The following is a 16,852-nucleotide window of genomic DNA, read 5'->3' as shown; positions in this document are numbered from 1 at the left end:
AGAAGGGTAGCAACAAATTGGGAAACAATCTTCATAAAAACCTCTGACAAAGGTTTAATTACTCAAATTTACAAAGAGCTAAATCAATTGTACAAAAAATCAAGCCATTCTCCAATTGATAAATGGGCAAGGGACATGAACAGGCAGTTTTCAGCCAAAGAAATCAAAACTATTAATAAGCACATAAAAAAAGTGCTCTACATCTCTTATAATCAGAGAGATGCAAATCAAAACAACACTGAGGTATCACCTCACACCTAGTAGATTGGCTAACATGACAGCTATGGAAAGTAATGAATGCTGGAGGGGATGCAGCAAAGTAGGGACACTAATTCATTGCTGGTGGAGTTGTGAATTGATCCAACCATTCTGGAGGGCAATTTGGAACTATGCCCAAAGGGTGATAAAAGATTGTCTGCCCTTTGATCCAGCCATAGCACTACTGGGCTTGTACCCCAAAGAGATAATAAGAAAAAAAGTATTTAACAAGAATATTCATAGCTGCGCTCTTTGTGGTGGCAAAAAATTGGAAAATGAGGGGATGCCCTTTAATTGGGGAATGGCTGAACAAATTGTGGTATATGTTGGTGATGGAATACTATTGTGCTAAGAGGAATAATAAAGTGGAGGAATTCCATGGAGTCTGGAACAACCTCCAGGAAGTGATGCAGAGGGAAAGGAGCAGAATCAGGAAATCATTATACACAGAAACTGATACATTGTGGTACAATTCGAAGGTAATGGACTTCTCCATTAGGGACAATGCAATGTCCCTGAACAATCTGCAGGGATCTAAAAAACACTATCCACAAGCAGAGGATAAACTGTGAGAGTAAAAACACCGAAGAAAAGCAACTGCTTGACTACAGGGGTGGAGGGGATATGACTGAGGAGAGACTCTAAATGAACCCTCTAGTTCACGGATAATAAGGAAAAATACATGTACAAGAATATTCATAGCTGCGCTCTTTGTGGTGGCAAAAAAAAATTGGAAAATGAGGGGATGCCCTTCAATTGGGGAATGGCTGAACAAATTGTGGTAAATGTTGGTGATGGAATATTATTTTGTTCAAAGGAATAATAAAGTGGAGGAATTCCATGGGAAATGGAACAACCTCCAGGAAGTGATACAGAGTGAGAGGAGTAGAACCAGGAGAACATTATACACAGAGACTGATACACTGTGGTACAATTCGAAGGTAATGGACTTCTCCATTAGTGGCAATGCAGTGATCCTGAACAATTTGGAGGAATCTACGAGAAAAATCTATCCACATTCAGAGGAAACACTGTGGGAGTAAAAACACTGAAGGAAATCAACTGCTTGAATACATGGGTTGAAGGAATAGGGTTGTGGATGTAGACTCAAAATTAACATCCCAGTGCAAACATCAACAACATGGAAATGGCTTCTGATCAAGGACACAAGTAATACCCAATGAAATTGTCCGTTGGCTTTTGGAAGGGTGGATGGAAGGGAGGGAGGGAAATAATGTGATTATTATAACCAAGGAATAATGTTCTAAATTAACTAAATAAACTAATTCAATTGGAAAAAAAGTCCTCTGAAATGTCGCATGTCAGTTGCACTGATTTCTCCCTCCAAAAACTAAATATTTTGTCATGTTTTAAGAATGAAATTAATCAGTTGCAAATACTTTTCATTTTCTTGTCTCTCACTTATTGTGATATACTTCATTTTTACAATATCCTTGAACAAAAATTAATACTATGACAGATAATCCTACTCTTCGTTTTGTCTTCTGGCTCTCCACCAAATTCTCTCATTCTCTGTGATACTCCTAAACCCTAACTCCCATTTCTTGTTATCTTTTCTTATTTCATCCCATTTTCCCTACATGACCCATGTATATCCATGCCATGTCACTCCTAAATCTATATCCCTATTTCACTTCTAATTCTTTGCTCACTCAGTTCCTATGATACAAATTCTATCCTTTTAAAGACTTGCCCCTTCCTCTTCAAGCCCTACTACTATTATGATTGAGAGAGGATATGTCACATATAGCAAAGAAGGGACAGAACATGGACCTCAATTTGTCGCTCTGGGATTGAAATTAGCAATACCCTCCTCAAGCTTGACTGACTACATACAAGGGAAAGGATTGTCCCCAAACCATTTACTAATTGCAGAATTTTCTCTTTTTATGGCTATATGCTGCTCCCAACATGAACCCACAGCTATCAATGATGGCTCTCAGTTCTCTTGGGGAGATGGCCTACTTTCGGTCACCTTTAGTTCTATCTCTTAAAAGTCCAAGTTGGGGAAAGGTGAGAGGAGGGGGCAGTGGTGGTCAAAATTATTCACATAATTTTAAAAATGGGAAAAATAACTCAAATAATTTTGGGTATTCCACCAATGAAAACAGGAATGTTTTCAAGTATACTTTCTAATGCTCTGTTTAGTCATGCCTTAAATTTTGCCATATTTCTCTCTTTCAAAATCTAATTGAAACCAAGGACTTCAAAGGGCTTTTCTAAAAATTTTTAAATGTTTATTGTTTATAAATAGAGGGTTGGAAAGTTGGTAAAAATGCTGTTTACTGCAAAAAGTCCAATGTTTGATCAAGTTAACACAGGTTTCAATTTAAACTAAACTCAGGAAATTCACCTTCATAACATTTAATACTGTGTTTGTCTTTTAAAGGTTGTGGCCTTTTAAAAAAAAAAAGATTTAAATATCCTTAACTTACAGTCATATTTCTGTCCCAGATCTGGATGCTTCCATCCTGGCAACCAGCTGCAATGAGTTTCCCATCTCTACTGTATGTACAAGTGGTTGGAATTACTTTTTTCCCCTGAACTGTTCTTGGTTTAAATACACTTTTGTGCTTTTTATCATTGTCCACATCCCATGTTCGCACAGTCCTGAAAAAGAGAGAAAGTTTCATTTACAAAAGAAGCATAGAAAAAGGAAAAGTTCACATATACTACTCAGAAAATTTTTTAAACAATGAATCATACATCTTATTTAAAAACTAAAATTAAATGTGCAAAGGTGGAGAAGAGTTACACTGTTTAGAAAGGAAGACTGTATGAATATCATTATGTTGTTCGGTCCACTGACAAACAGCTTGAAAATGACTGCAACTCCCTTGTGGTTCCAAAGTGTTTCACAGTGTATTTATCTGATTCCTTAACATAAAGTTCATTGCCTTTCTGATGGACAAAAGATGAAATTCTAATCTTTTTCACTTGTCTTTTATCTCCTGTATATTAACTCCATCACAGGTATCACATGCAAAGAAAGTTGAAGTAGCCTGTGCTGCTTTCTTCCTTCCTCATATGGCCATACAGCAGAGGAGGAAGGAGATAACAATATTAATAATAATAGTCACTTGCATTTATATAGCACTTAAAGACTCATGAAGCACTTTATACTTATATCCTTAAAACAACCCTGGAAGGTAGGTTATTACAATCCCCATTTTAGAGAGAAGGAAACTGAGGTAAGTGGAGATTAAGTGGTTTGCCCCAGGTCACACAGCTAGTAAATGTTGGAGGTCACATTTGAACTCAGTTCTTTCTGACTCCATGCCCAGTGCTCAATCTACCATGTCACCTAACTACCTAGATCAATCTTTCTTATCTACAAACTGGGCCAATAACAATCATGAGATGCTTTCTTTGAAGTCTTTAGCTTGATGGTCCCTCACAAGTATCATTATTTGGATTCCTGAAAAGCTAAAAGAACATTGAAATATCAGAACCAACCTTCAATAACCCCAGAATCTCTACAGCCCATCTATGTTACTGGCATACAAATTAAGTGGGCACTAAGTGGGCAGGCTATTATAACTGAGGTTGAGAACAGAAGGATGAACTGCTAGCCTTGCAAATCCATGTGTGAAAGAAATTTGTGTAGTGTTTGCTGGTGACTAACTGCAGTGTGATTTTACTGCTATGAATCCCTGAATCAGTGCCCAAAAAACGGATGGTAAAGTGTGAGGCCATTAGGTGTCTGTCAAAACATTTTACATTGAAGTGCACATATTTTGAAAGCTGGAATGAAATCTGGTCTTATAAAATTAAAACTTTCATAAACAAAGATTTAAAAATAGAAGTATGATCTGCCTAGGCCTTTCTGGCCACAAAATGAAAACATGGAAAAGACAAGAACAAGATACAGGTGGAATCATTACACTACTCCAAGCACAAATGTTTTCTGTCTTAAAGTTTTGACTTTTTTCCAGAAAAAAATTCAAAAAACTTTTGGCAGCATCTATTGCCTAAAAGTATCTCAGTTTTTGGCAGAAGTCAAGGAAAGCATTAATTTTGTGTGGAAATTACTTACAAGCTAGCGAGTTTAATTTTTCTCCAAAGGCTACACAAATAATTTTGGTGATGTAAAAAACTAAAATTCATTGCTTCCCCTAGTATAACAAATGCAACTAAAAGCCCACAAAAAGGACTTAAATACTGATGACCAAATGAAAACCCCATTTGGAGTCAGAGGACCTGGATTCAAATCAAGTAGGTACTTACTATTAATAAGACCTCAAGAAAGTCACCCTTTTTTCCCCCAGTTTCCTCATTTATAAAATAAGAGAGTTAAACTGGATGTTATCTAAAGGCCTTTCCATCTCTAGGGTATATGACTAGTTCTAAAGAGAGAAAATAATTCAAGTTTCTATCATAGTCCATACAAAGAAATGCTAGTAAAGTCAAACTCTTCTGAAGTTCCTTTATATTTGCATGCCACTCATACCTCACCAAGATGGCAAGGAGTTCAATACGCAATCACCACCCCAAAAAAAAAAAATTAAACTCACTGTTGCCTCAATTCTCCATAATAGGGAATTCCATTCTAATGTTTAGAAAACTGCTTATGTTCTGATTTTGGCACAAAGATATTAAAATATTCAATCAAGATCATTCAAGTCTTATAAAAATCTAAAGAGAGTCATGATAAAAAATTAGAACTTAATGAAGGATCTAGACATCTATTAAATCCTTTTAAAAGATTAATAATTTAAACAGACCCTGGGAAAGAGTTTATCAAAGAAATAGATAAAGGATATTGATTTAAAAGTCAATTACAATGAAAAATGATCTAGTTTCAAATTTATATACTCATTTCCCCTTTTTCTTTCCAAGGATCTCTAGTTTTACTACATAGGAACAGTCCTCTATAGGCACATAGAAACTTCTCATGAGTTGCTGCCATTAAAGAAATTCATCTCCTGACAACCAATCTGGTGTTAAACCTCTCCAAATTTACTTAAACTATTCTGGCAATGGCATTCTTTTGCTGGGCTAGTATTCAAAATTAATTCAGCCTGGGTGGAGTTGCTCATGAATGGTCAAAAGAGTTATCAAGAATCCAAGGTCACCTCTATGCCACAAGAGACATAAAATTGAGTTCATGAAAGTCTATCAATTTTCCTATCTCACAAAAATCACATGATCTCAGAGTGTGAAAGGACATCAAAGTTCTATTTGTAAAAAAGTGAATCTTCTATGATCCATATCTCTGAACCATATCATTGAATCCACATTATTAAACCCATAAAAAAAGACATGAAAGACTTTGTCTAAGTTAATACTACAAAGAAACAACTATGGTATTCCCCTAATCTGCTAATCTAGTAACCCTGACCAATAAAAAAAGGAAATGAGATAACTCAGTATACTTCCTTTACTAGTTTCTCACTAACCTTCCTTTTAATCATATCTTCTCATATATTGCTAGGAATAAAAAAGCAAGCACATTTTCAAATACTCTACAGATTTTTCACTAGCTTCCCTTTCTTGAAAACAGGGGAAAGACTCCCCTTCACCAGTTTTATAGTACTTTTCCGACTCTCCACAATTTTTCAAAAATCACTGACATTTTATCAGTAATCACATTTGCCAGTTCCTTCCATACCCAATGATTCAGTACCTCTAGGTCTGGTGATCTGAATTAAACAAAGGAATCACTGTGGCATATTACTATCCTGACTTTCCCCAAAAAATATCAAAATACATATGATTCTTTGTTAAGAATTAGAGTCGAAGTCTGTGATATATATATATATATATATATATATATAGAGAGAGAGAGAGAGAGAGAGAGAGAGAGAGAGAGAGAGAGAGAGAGAGAAAGAGAGAGAGAGCGCCAGCCACTAGTCACTTGCTATATTTCTTCAGAAGACTGACTTAATAATTTTGTATTATAAATATAATATATTTACAATAAATTTGTAACATCATTTGAAATCAGGGGACTGAGGCCAGATGAGGGAGTCATGTGGAAAGAGATGATAGGTGAATTCATGGGAATTAATGAAATCATCAATACAGAACAAACAGAGGGAAAGACAAGAGAGTCCAAGACTAAGAAAGCACACACTGATAATCCTGCAGAAGAAATTTATGCTTTCAAAACAGATTTGAAATGGATTACATTTAAGATTCCTTTCAATGATAAAATACTGCCTAGAAGTACTTTGTTTCTACAATTCAACCACTTAAATCTACAATCTACGCAGACAGCCATCATATAATTATTACACACAGAAGCAAAAAAAAAGAAACAAGGGAATTTGACTATTGAAAGAAAATAAAAATGTAAAAGAAATGCAATTTGCTCATAAATGACTCTTTTGACCAATTTATAACCCAATTCATGCATGAGTTAGACTGTCTAATAAGTTTATTACAGACAGGGAGCACAGGATAAGGATGATGAAATCTTCAATAAATCAGGACCTGATAACTTTGTCTTATCTCACAAGGGCTCATTTGGGCCTTTTAGGAAAAATTTCTCACTGGACATTGGAAGTTATAATCAAGTTTCCCAAAAAATTACTATATTGAAAGATCATAGGATCAGAGTATGTAAATATTAACTGAATCTCTAATAAAATTCAAACAACTTTTAAACAGTACATTCCACATCTGCAAAGCAGATTTTTTTCTTTTAAAGTGCCAAAGAATGATTCAAAATCAAGTTGAAAATGAGATACTCTTTTAGAAAAAAGTATGTGAAGGTTTTATAAAGTTAGTGATTAGTCAAACAAAGTAATGAGGTCAGTATTAAATTCAAAGTATACCAGAAAAGTAGCATTTTCCAATATTTCTCATTAAAAACTATTGAAAGCAGAATTAAAGAATGCTAGTTAGAACATATATGAATCATAAATCATGTAGGTCAATTCCATCAATATATAGATGGGGAAACTGAGGCCCAGAATATAAAGTAGCTTAACCACTGTCATACAATAAATTAATAGTAGGGCCAAGACAAGAAAAAATTATCTCCCAATATGATAATCAAAATTCTATGCATAATGAATGATATGCTATCTCTATTCAAAAGATCATACATAAAAATTAAATTATACTGAAATCCACTGACTTCAGAATGAACTCAGAAAACTGAACTCATAGACAACTTTTGACAAAAAGAATTAAATTTTTTGAAACCTATGAAATACTAGATTAAAAAACAACAATAATACTTTCCCTAGGAAAGGACTATTCTTATGTTATAGGTTATCTTTAAAATTAATAGAAAGTAAAGTTAAAAATTACTCATATTTTAAATACTTTCTAGTGATATATCATTTTGCATCAGACTACAAACATGTAGAACAAAAAGAACAAAATAGTAATAATTGTTCAAAAATTAATTTTTGTTCCTAAGTCTCCCTGTTTCATTATATAGTCTTATTATATATAACTCATTTAAAGTTATGAAGTATGTAGTATATGTTATGAACCCTACTTTACAGATGGAGAAACTCAAGCCAAGAAAGGTTTACATAAATGAGGGGAGGGTGGGAAGGAATCTTAACCCAAGTCTTATTCTAAGCCCAAGTGCTGCCCATCACTGACTCATTAAAATTTCAGAGAAGGAAGAATTTTTTTAAATATTCAGTTTTATTTTTATAGATGACATATATTTTTATATCACATACATTTCTAAATGTATTCCTAACTATCCTCCTACCTAACAAACCTAGGTGAACAAACCTTTGTTACAAAGGTTTTAAAAGAAACAGAAAAAAAAGTAGTTCAGCAGAACCAACCAATACACTCAATAGGTCTGATAAGTATATGTAATATCCCATTCCCATTATTCCCCAAATCTACAATGAGGGGGAGGTATCTTTTCCCAATATTCATCTTGGGGGGAACTTGGTTGTTCCAAACAATGTTCAGTCTCATTTTTAATGTGTAAAAAGATAATGGGGATGGATGGAACTGGTGACCTGGGTTTGGCTTTACCAGGCCTACAGGGTATCTCCCTATGGGACAGATATTAAAGATGGACGTTCTCTGTTTGAGGATAGTGAATTCAGGTTGATATGATACAGCAGCTATATCAGGAAGGATGAAACAACTCAAGGAGAGAAGATTTGCATTTTGCTAGGAATTTGGCTTTACTTAGCTCCTTAAGGTGAATATCCTCTGACACAGACTTACTGGGAATGACATGGTGAATGTCATGGAGGATGATTGAGACTTGACTTGGCTCAACTGGAAATAGATCCTCTTTCCCCAAACTTTCTAAATGTCCCCCTTCTTGTACCCTAAGTTAGATATTACTGCTATCACTTCTTTATAAATTGGTTTATCAGGGGCAGAGTCAAGATGGCAGCTTAGCAAGCAGCAAAAGTTCAGACCTTGTGGAAGACCCTTCCTTAACCGATACAGACTGAATGCTCCTAGGGCACCGAAATTCAATCTGAACAACAGGACAGAAGCGGGGAACCCTCCTTCTGGACACACATCAAAAGTTACGCCCCCCAAAAGCCGGAATCCAAGAATACTCAGGGCTAAGGGGAAGGCAAAGGGTAGGTCCCAAGACCCCTCCCCCACAACCCAGAGGGCTGAGCTCCCAGCAGCAGCTGGAACCTCTGAGCGGGCAAAGGTGCTGGTTTGCAGGGTCTACCTTGTGAGCAGCTGGGCTACGGGCTCAGAGCTTCCAGTTTGGAAAGCGGGGAGGAAAACAGGGAGAAAAGGGCCATAGCTGGGTCCCCCCATCAGGCTCCAGTCTCACCATTGCCTCGGGGCACATCCAGACCAATCCAGTTAAATCTAATCCCATCAGAACTCCTCAGAGTTTAGGGAGGCCCGTAAAGGCACTTGCAGACAGCAGAGAAGCAGCTGGAGGGAACTGGAGAGAGCCTGAGTGACCCAGCCTTCCAGGAGTCTTCAGAGCCTCAGAGCTTCATACCACATACAGCCCAGCCCAGCTGAACTCAATCCAATCAAAAGCCTCCAGAGGACAGGGAAGCTAACATTCCTCCCCTAGAGACTGTACCAAGAGAACTGACAAAGCTCCAAGAGAGGAGACTGACAGCCCCAAAACCAAAACAAAATGAGAGGAAAAATAGCACAGCCAAATACGGGGAGCAAAGAAGGGGTAAACTCGAGCAAACAACAGAAAAAGAAGAAAGAAATTACAATAGACAGCTTCTGCACAGGTAATGAGCAAAAAGGGAATTAAACAGAGGGGGAGGACCCAGCAAAGGAAAAATCAGAAATCCCAGCAAATTGGATACAGGCTTTGGAAGAACTCAAAATGCAATTCAAAACACAATTAAGAGAGGCTGAAGACAATTGGGGAAAGAACTTAAAAACTAAGATAAGTCATCTGGAAACAGAAAATAGTGTCTTGAAAGCCAAAATCAACCAGCTGGAAAATGAGGCAAAGCAGATGAAAGATGAGATGAAGAAGATGAAAGATGATCTACAAAGAAAATCTGACCAAAAGGAAAAGGAAAACCAAAAATCTAAGGATGAAATCCAGTCTTTAAGAACCAGAATACAACAACTAGAATTGACCGACCTCACAAGGCAGCAGGACACTATAAAACAAAACCAAAAGAATGAAAAAATTGAGGAAAATATGAAGCATCTCATTCACAAAACAGAGGATCTATAAAATCGTTCAAGGAGAGACAATTTAAGAATTATTGGCCTACCAGAATACCATGACAAAAGAAAAAGCCTGGACATTATATTACAGGAAATTATTAAAGAAAACTGCCCTGAAATCCTTGAACAACAGGGAAAAGTGGAGATTGATAGAATCCACAGATCACCTCCTGTACTTAATCCCCAACTGACAACACCCAGGAATGTTATAACCAAATTCAAGAACTATCAGACCAAAGAAAAGATAATACAAGCTGCCAAGAAGAAGACATTCAGATACCAAGGAACCACAGTGAGGATAACTCAGAATCTGGCTGCACCTACACTGAAAAAAAGAAAGGAATGGAATACGATATTCCGGAAAGCAAGGGAACTAGGTCTAAAACCAAAAATCAACTACCCAGCAAAACTGACTATATTCTTACAGGAGAAAGTATGGTCATTTAACAAAATAGAAGAATTTCAAGAATTCATAAAGAAAAGACAAGACCTGAACAGAAAATTTGATGTCCAAGCACAGAACTGAAGAGAGTCATCAAAAGGTAATTAAAAAACAGGGGAAAAAAGAAAAACAAAAACAAAAAAAAATTTTAAGAGAGACTCAATAAGTTAAAATGATATGTATCCCTATAAGAAAAGAGGTCATTGGTAACTCTTAAAAACTGTTGTTATTACCTGGGCAGAAAAAAGAAGTATACTTAGAGGGAATGGCAACAAACTGTATAGGATGAAAGGACAAGACATAAATAGGTATATAGATATATGCATGCAAAAATACATACGCATGAGTATGCATATATATATGTATATATATATATATATATATATATATATATATATATATATATATATATAACTAGAGCTTAAAAATAGGTTATCATTAAAAGAAATGGGAAAGAAAAAATTGGGGGTAAATTTATATGTCATAAAGAAGCTTATGGTGGGAGGGGGGAGAACATCAGTACACTGGAAGGGTAAAGAGGTCAGAGACAGGAAATACTCAACTTTTACGTGCTTTGAAAATGACTCAAAGAGGGAAAAACAATCCAATCCATTGGGGGCAGAGAATAGATTTGCACCTTATAGGGGAGTAGAAGGGTAACAAACGGTCTGGTGGGGAGGGAAGCAGTACAAGAGAGGGAGGGAGCGGGGGGGGGGGGTTAATTTTAGAAAGACTACAGGGAAAATAAGGGGGGGATAAATAGGGAGGGGGGTAGAAAGGGAAGTAAAATAAGGGTGGGAACAAGGGGGACTGTTCAAAAGCAAACATTGGTGTAGAAGGAAATAGTGAAAGAAGAAAAGGCAGGTAAAGGAGCAGAAATCAAAATGCTGGGAAATACACAGCTAGTAATCATAACTCTGAATGTGAATAGAATGAACTCACCCATAAAACGCAAGCGAATAGCAGAGTAGATTAGAGTCCAAAACCCTACCATATGCTGTCTATAAGAAACACATATGAGAAAGGTAGATACACATAGGGTGAAAGTATGAGGGTGGAGCCAAATCTATTGGGCATCAACTGACGAAAAGAAGGCAGGAGTCACAATCATGATATCCGACAAAGCCAAAGTAAAAATAAATCTAGTTAAAAGAGATAGGGAAGGTAATTACATCCTGATAAAAGGCAGTATAGACAGTGAGGAAATATCTGTACTCAACATGTATGCACCAAATGGCATAGCATCCAGATTTCTAAAGGAGAAACTAGAGGAACTCAAGGACGAAATAGATAGAAAAGCTATACTAGTGGGAGACCTGAACCTTCCTCTTTCCGAACTAGATAAATCAAACCAAAAAATAAATAAGAAAGAGGTAAGAGAAGTGAATGAAATCTTAGAAAAATTAGAGTTAGTAGACATGTGGAGAAAAATAAATAGGGCCAAAAAGGAATATACCTTCTTTTCTGCAGCACATGGTACATTCACAAAAATTGACCATGTATTAGGGCATAAAAACATTGCAAACAAGTGCAAAAGAGCAGAAATGATAAATGCAACTTTCTCAGATCACAATGCAATGAAAATAATAATTATTAAGGGAACATGCAGAGGTAAATCAAAAATTAATTGGAAATTAAACAATACGATTCTCCAAAACCAGTTAGTTAAAGAACAAATCATAGAAACAATTAATAATTTCATTGAAGAAAATGACAATGATGAGACATCCTTTCAAACTCTATGGGATGCAGCCAAAGCAGTACTCAGGGGGAAATTTATATCCTTGAGTTCATATGTTAACAAATTAAGAAGGGCAAAGGTCAATGAATTGGGCATGCAAATTAAAAAATTAGAAAGTGAACAAATTAAAAATCCTCAGATGAAGACTAAATTAGAGATGCTAAGATTCAAAGGAGAAATTAATAAAATTGAAAGTCAAGGAACTATTGATTTAATAAATAAGACTAGAAGCTGGTACTCAGAAAAAACAAATAGACAAAGTACTAGTCAGTCTAATTAAAAAAAGGAAAGAAATAAACCAAATTGACAGTATCCAAGATGAAAAAGGAGACCTCACCTCTAAGGAAGAGGAAATTAAGGCAATCATTAAAAACTACTATGCCCAATTATATGGCAATCTAGGTGATATAGATGAATACTTACAAAAATATAAATTGCCTAGACTAAAAGAGGAAGAAATAAATTACCTTAACAACCCCATTTCAGAAAAAGGAAATTGAACAAGCCATCAAAGAACTCCCTAAGAAAAAATCCCCAGGTCCAGATGGATTCACAAATGAATTCTACCAAACATTCAAAGAACAACTAATCCCAATATTAAACAAACTATTTGACAGAATAGGCCAAGTAGGAGTTCTGCCAAATTTATTCTACGACACAAACATGGTACTGATCCCAAAGCCAGGCAGGTCAAAAACAGAGAAAGAAAACTATAGACCAATCTCCCTAATGAATATAGAAGCAAAAATCCTAAATAGGATACTAGCAAAAAGGCTCCAGCAAGTCATCACAAGGGTCATCCACTATGACCAGGCAGGATTCATACCAGGAATGCAAGGATGGTTCAATATTAGGAAAACCATCCACATAATTGACCATATTAACAAGCAAACTGACAAAAATCACATGATTATCTCAATAGATGCAGAAAAAGCCTTTGATAAAATACAACACCCATTCCTATTGAAAACACTAGAAAGTATAGGAATAGAAGGGTCTTTCCTAAAAATAATAAACAGTATATATCTAAAACCATCAGCAAACATCATCTGCAATGGGGATAAACTAGAAGCCTTTCCAATAATATCAGGAGTAAAACAAGGATGCCCATTATTACCACCTCTATTATTTAACATTGTACTAGAAACACTAGCAGTAGCAATTAGAGAAGAAAAAGAAATTGAAGGTATTAAAATTGGCAATGAGGAGACCAAGCTATCACTCTTTGCAGATGATATGATGGTTTACTTAAGGAATCCTAGAGAATCAACCAAAAAGTTACTCGAAATAATCAACAACTTTAGCAGAGTTGCAGGATACAAAATAAACCCGCATAACTCATCAGCGTTTCTGTATATCTCCAACCCATTTCAGCAGCAAGAATTAGAAAGTGAAATACCATTCAAAATCACCCTAGACAATATAAAATACTTAGGAATCTTTCTGCCGAGACAAACTCAGGAACTATATGAACTCAACTACAAAACACTTTCCGCACAGCAAAAACTAGATCTAAACAATTGGAAAAACATTGATTGCTCATGGGTAGGATGAGCTAACATAATAAAAATGACAATCCTACCCAAATTAATTTACTTATTTAGTGCCATACCCATTGAACTTCCAAAAAACTTCTTTACTGAATTAGAAAAAATCATAACTAAGTTCATTTGCAAGAACAAAAGATCAAGGATATCCAGGGAAATCATGAAAAAAAAAATGCAAAGCAAGGAGGACTTGCAGTCCCAGATCTCAAACTATACTATAAAGCAGTGGTCATCAAAACAATTTGGAACTGGCTAAGAGACAGAAAGGAGGATCAGTGGAATAGACTTGGGGTAAGTGACCTCAGCAAGACAGTCTATGATAAGCCCAAAGGTCCCAGCTTATGGGACCAAGATCCACTATTTGATAAAAACTGCTGGCAAAATTGGAAGACAGTGTGGGAGAGATTAGGTTTGGATCAATACCTCACACCCCACACCAAGATAAATTCAGAATGGGTGAATGACTTGAACATAAAGAAGGAAACTATAAGTAAATTAGGTGAACACAGAATAGTATACATGTCAGACCTTTGGGAAGGGAAAGATTTTAAAACCAAGCAAGACTTAGAAAGAGTCACAAAATGTAAAATCAATCATTTTGACTATATCAAACTAAAAAGTTTTTGTACAAACAAAACGAATGTAACTAAAATCAGAAGGGTAGCAACAAACTGGGAAACAATCTTCATAACCTCTGACAAAGGTTTAATTACTCAAATTTACAAAGAGCTAAATCAATTGTACAAAAAATCAAGCCATTCTCCAATTGATAAATGAGCAAGGGACATGAATAGGCAGTTCTCAGCCAAAGAAATCAAAACTATTAATAAGCAAATGAAAAAGTGTTCTACATCTCTTATAATCAGAGAGATGCAAATAAAAACAACTCTGAGTTATCACCTCACACCTAGTAGATTGGCTAACATAACAGCTATGGAAAGTAGTGAATGCTGGAGGGGATGCAGCAAAGTAGGGACACTAATTCATTGCTGGTGGAGGGAGTTGTGAATTGATCCAACCATTCTGGAGGGCAATTTGGAACTATGCCCAAAGGGTGATAAAAGACTGCCTGCCCTTTGATCCAGCCATAGCACTGCTGGGTTTGTACCCCAAAGAGATAATAAGGAAAAAGACTTGTACAAGAATATCCATAGCTGCATTCTTTGTGGTGGCAAAAAATTGGAAAATGAGGGGATGCCTTTCAATTGGGGAATGGCTGAACAAATTGTGGTATATGTTGGTGATGGAATACTATTGTGCTAAAAGGAATAATAAAGTGGGGGAATTCCATGGAGACTGGAACAACCTCCAGGAAGTGATGCAGAGTGAGAGGAGCAGAACCAGGAAAACATTGTACACAGAGACTGATACATTGTGGTACAATCGAAAGTAATGGACTTCTCCATTAGTGGCAATGCAATGTTCCTGAACAATCTGCAGGGATCTAAAAAACACTATCCACAAACAGAAGATAAACTGTGGGAGTAAAAACACTGATGAAAAGCAACTGCTTGACTACAGGGGTGGAGGGGATATGACTGAGGAGAGACTCTAAATGAACACTCTAGTGCAAATACCAACAACATGGAAATGGGTTTGAATCAAGAACACATGTGATACCCAGTGGAATTGTGCGTGGGCTATGGGAGAGGTGGTGGGAGAGGGAGGGGGGAGGGAAGAAAAGAAAATGATCTTTGTTTCCAATGAATAATGTTTGGAAATGACCAAATAAAAAATTTTTTTAAATCCTGAAAAAAAAATTGGTTTATCAAAATGATGAAGAGTAAATTGGATCAGGAAAGCAGGTAATAGGGGTCCCTAACTACCATCCCAATGGCCAACAGTCTTCTGCCCTCAGCCACAGTAGAGGCAACATGAAGATTATCGCTAATCTAAATGGTTTAATAACTAAGGTAGTCCCTAGGCTAAAAAAATCAATCAAGTCACTAGGATATTAACAGATTTGGGTTAGAGGTTTATTGCTGACTTAGTTCTGTCCACCCTCAGGTGAAAACCCTTTGGGTAGGATGATTTTATTGGGTCCCCACAGTTAGATCTTCAAGGGTTTAGGAGGTAGATGCAGGATTCTTTCACAGTATTCACTTTTAGTTCAGGATTTGCTAATATATTTCAGAAGCAAGGTCCAGAGTTCAAGCCCAAAAGATCCTCCAGCTCCAATCATTTCCTGACAGATTCAGTTGGCTCTCAGAATTCTCTCTCACCAACATTCTAAAGCTCTTCTCCTTTGCTTTTTGCAACTTCATTTTGTTTGCATGTTCCTATAAATTTCTTCCTTCAAAGGTTCCTTCCACTTAACACTACTAGAATTACTCTTTATATAGTTTTCCTTGTTCTCTTTAAATACTTCATACTTTTTATGTCAAATAGTATATTAATACCCCATTAAATTCATGTGCCATAATTTCTGCAACCATGTCAATTAGCTTAAAAAACATTTACTTTGATTCCTAGTCTGTGCTCCCACAAGAAATGTTATTATGAATGTTTTGACATCTAAAGGACCTTTCATTATGTCTTTGATCCTTTGGAAAATATGACTAGCAATAAGATTTCTGAGTCAAAGAGACTGGACATTTTATTCCAAATTTCTGGAAAAACACATTTTAAAAGTATGTTGTATCATCATTATTCCACATCACATCTACCCTTGAACTACTTTTCATAATTTCAATGATCTAGAGCTAGAAAAAGCATCTAATAGGACATCTAGTTGGACCCTCTCCCTCTAAATTTATTTTTTACAAATGAAGAATCTGAGACTTAGTGAAGTTAAGTAATTTGTCCAGGGTTACACAAGTAACTATTACAGTTTGAGATGTCCGAAATGTTACTGGTGATGTGAGACTAGAGTGCAGAAGACTAAGGTTGTTCATCTAAAGATATAGGAGTCATTAAAATAAGATGAGAGAGGAGATAAACACCTATAGAGGAGAGATTACCCAGGAGGAAAATCCATAGGTATGGAAAATCAGCAATACAAATGTCAAAATATATAGAACTACTAGAATAATACTATCTGTGTATATTTATGTCCAATATTTTACACCATTCAATAAAAAAGATTACATTATTATTGAGTAAACCATCTCTGGCTATACTGCCAGGTACACAGATAACAAGTTAATAGGGAGCAGCTGTCATATATCTACAGCCCCCTATAATTCATATGAAGGTACCCAGAAGAATAACTGCAAGGATAGAAATGATAGA

General features: G+C 36.0%; 1 protein-coding gene across 1 annotated transcript in view; it reads right to left on the bottom strand.

The window, feature by feature from the left end:
* WDR70 (WD repeat domain 70) overlaps window positions 1-16,852 on the bottom strand; it is a 357,011-nt gene that overhangs the window by 156,247 nt on the left and 183,912 nt on the right. Inside the window, exon 10 of the mRNA XM_056824559.1 lies at window positions 2,715-2,889. Coding sequence (XP_056680537.1) covers window positions 2,715-2,889 — 175 coding nt within the window. The remainder of the gene's footprint in view (window positions 1-2,714; window positions 2,890-16,852) is intronic.

The sequence above is a fragment of the Monodelphis domestica genome, chromosome 3 (genome assembly GCF_027887165.1).
Source record: "Monodelphis domestica isolate mMonDom1 chromosome 3, mMonDom1.pri, whole genome shotgun sequence".
Classification (NCBI taxonomy): domain Eukaryota; kingdom Metazoa; phylum Chordata; class Mammalia; order Didelphimorphia; family Didelphidae; genus Monodelphis; species Monodelphis domestica.
This window is presented reverse-complemented; position numbering and strand designations above follow the sequence as displayed.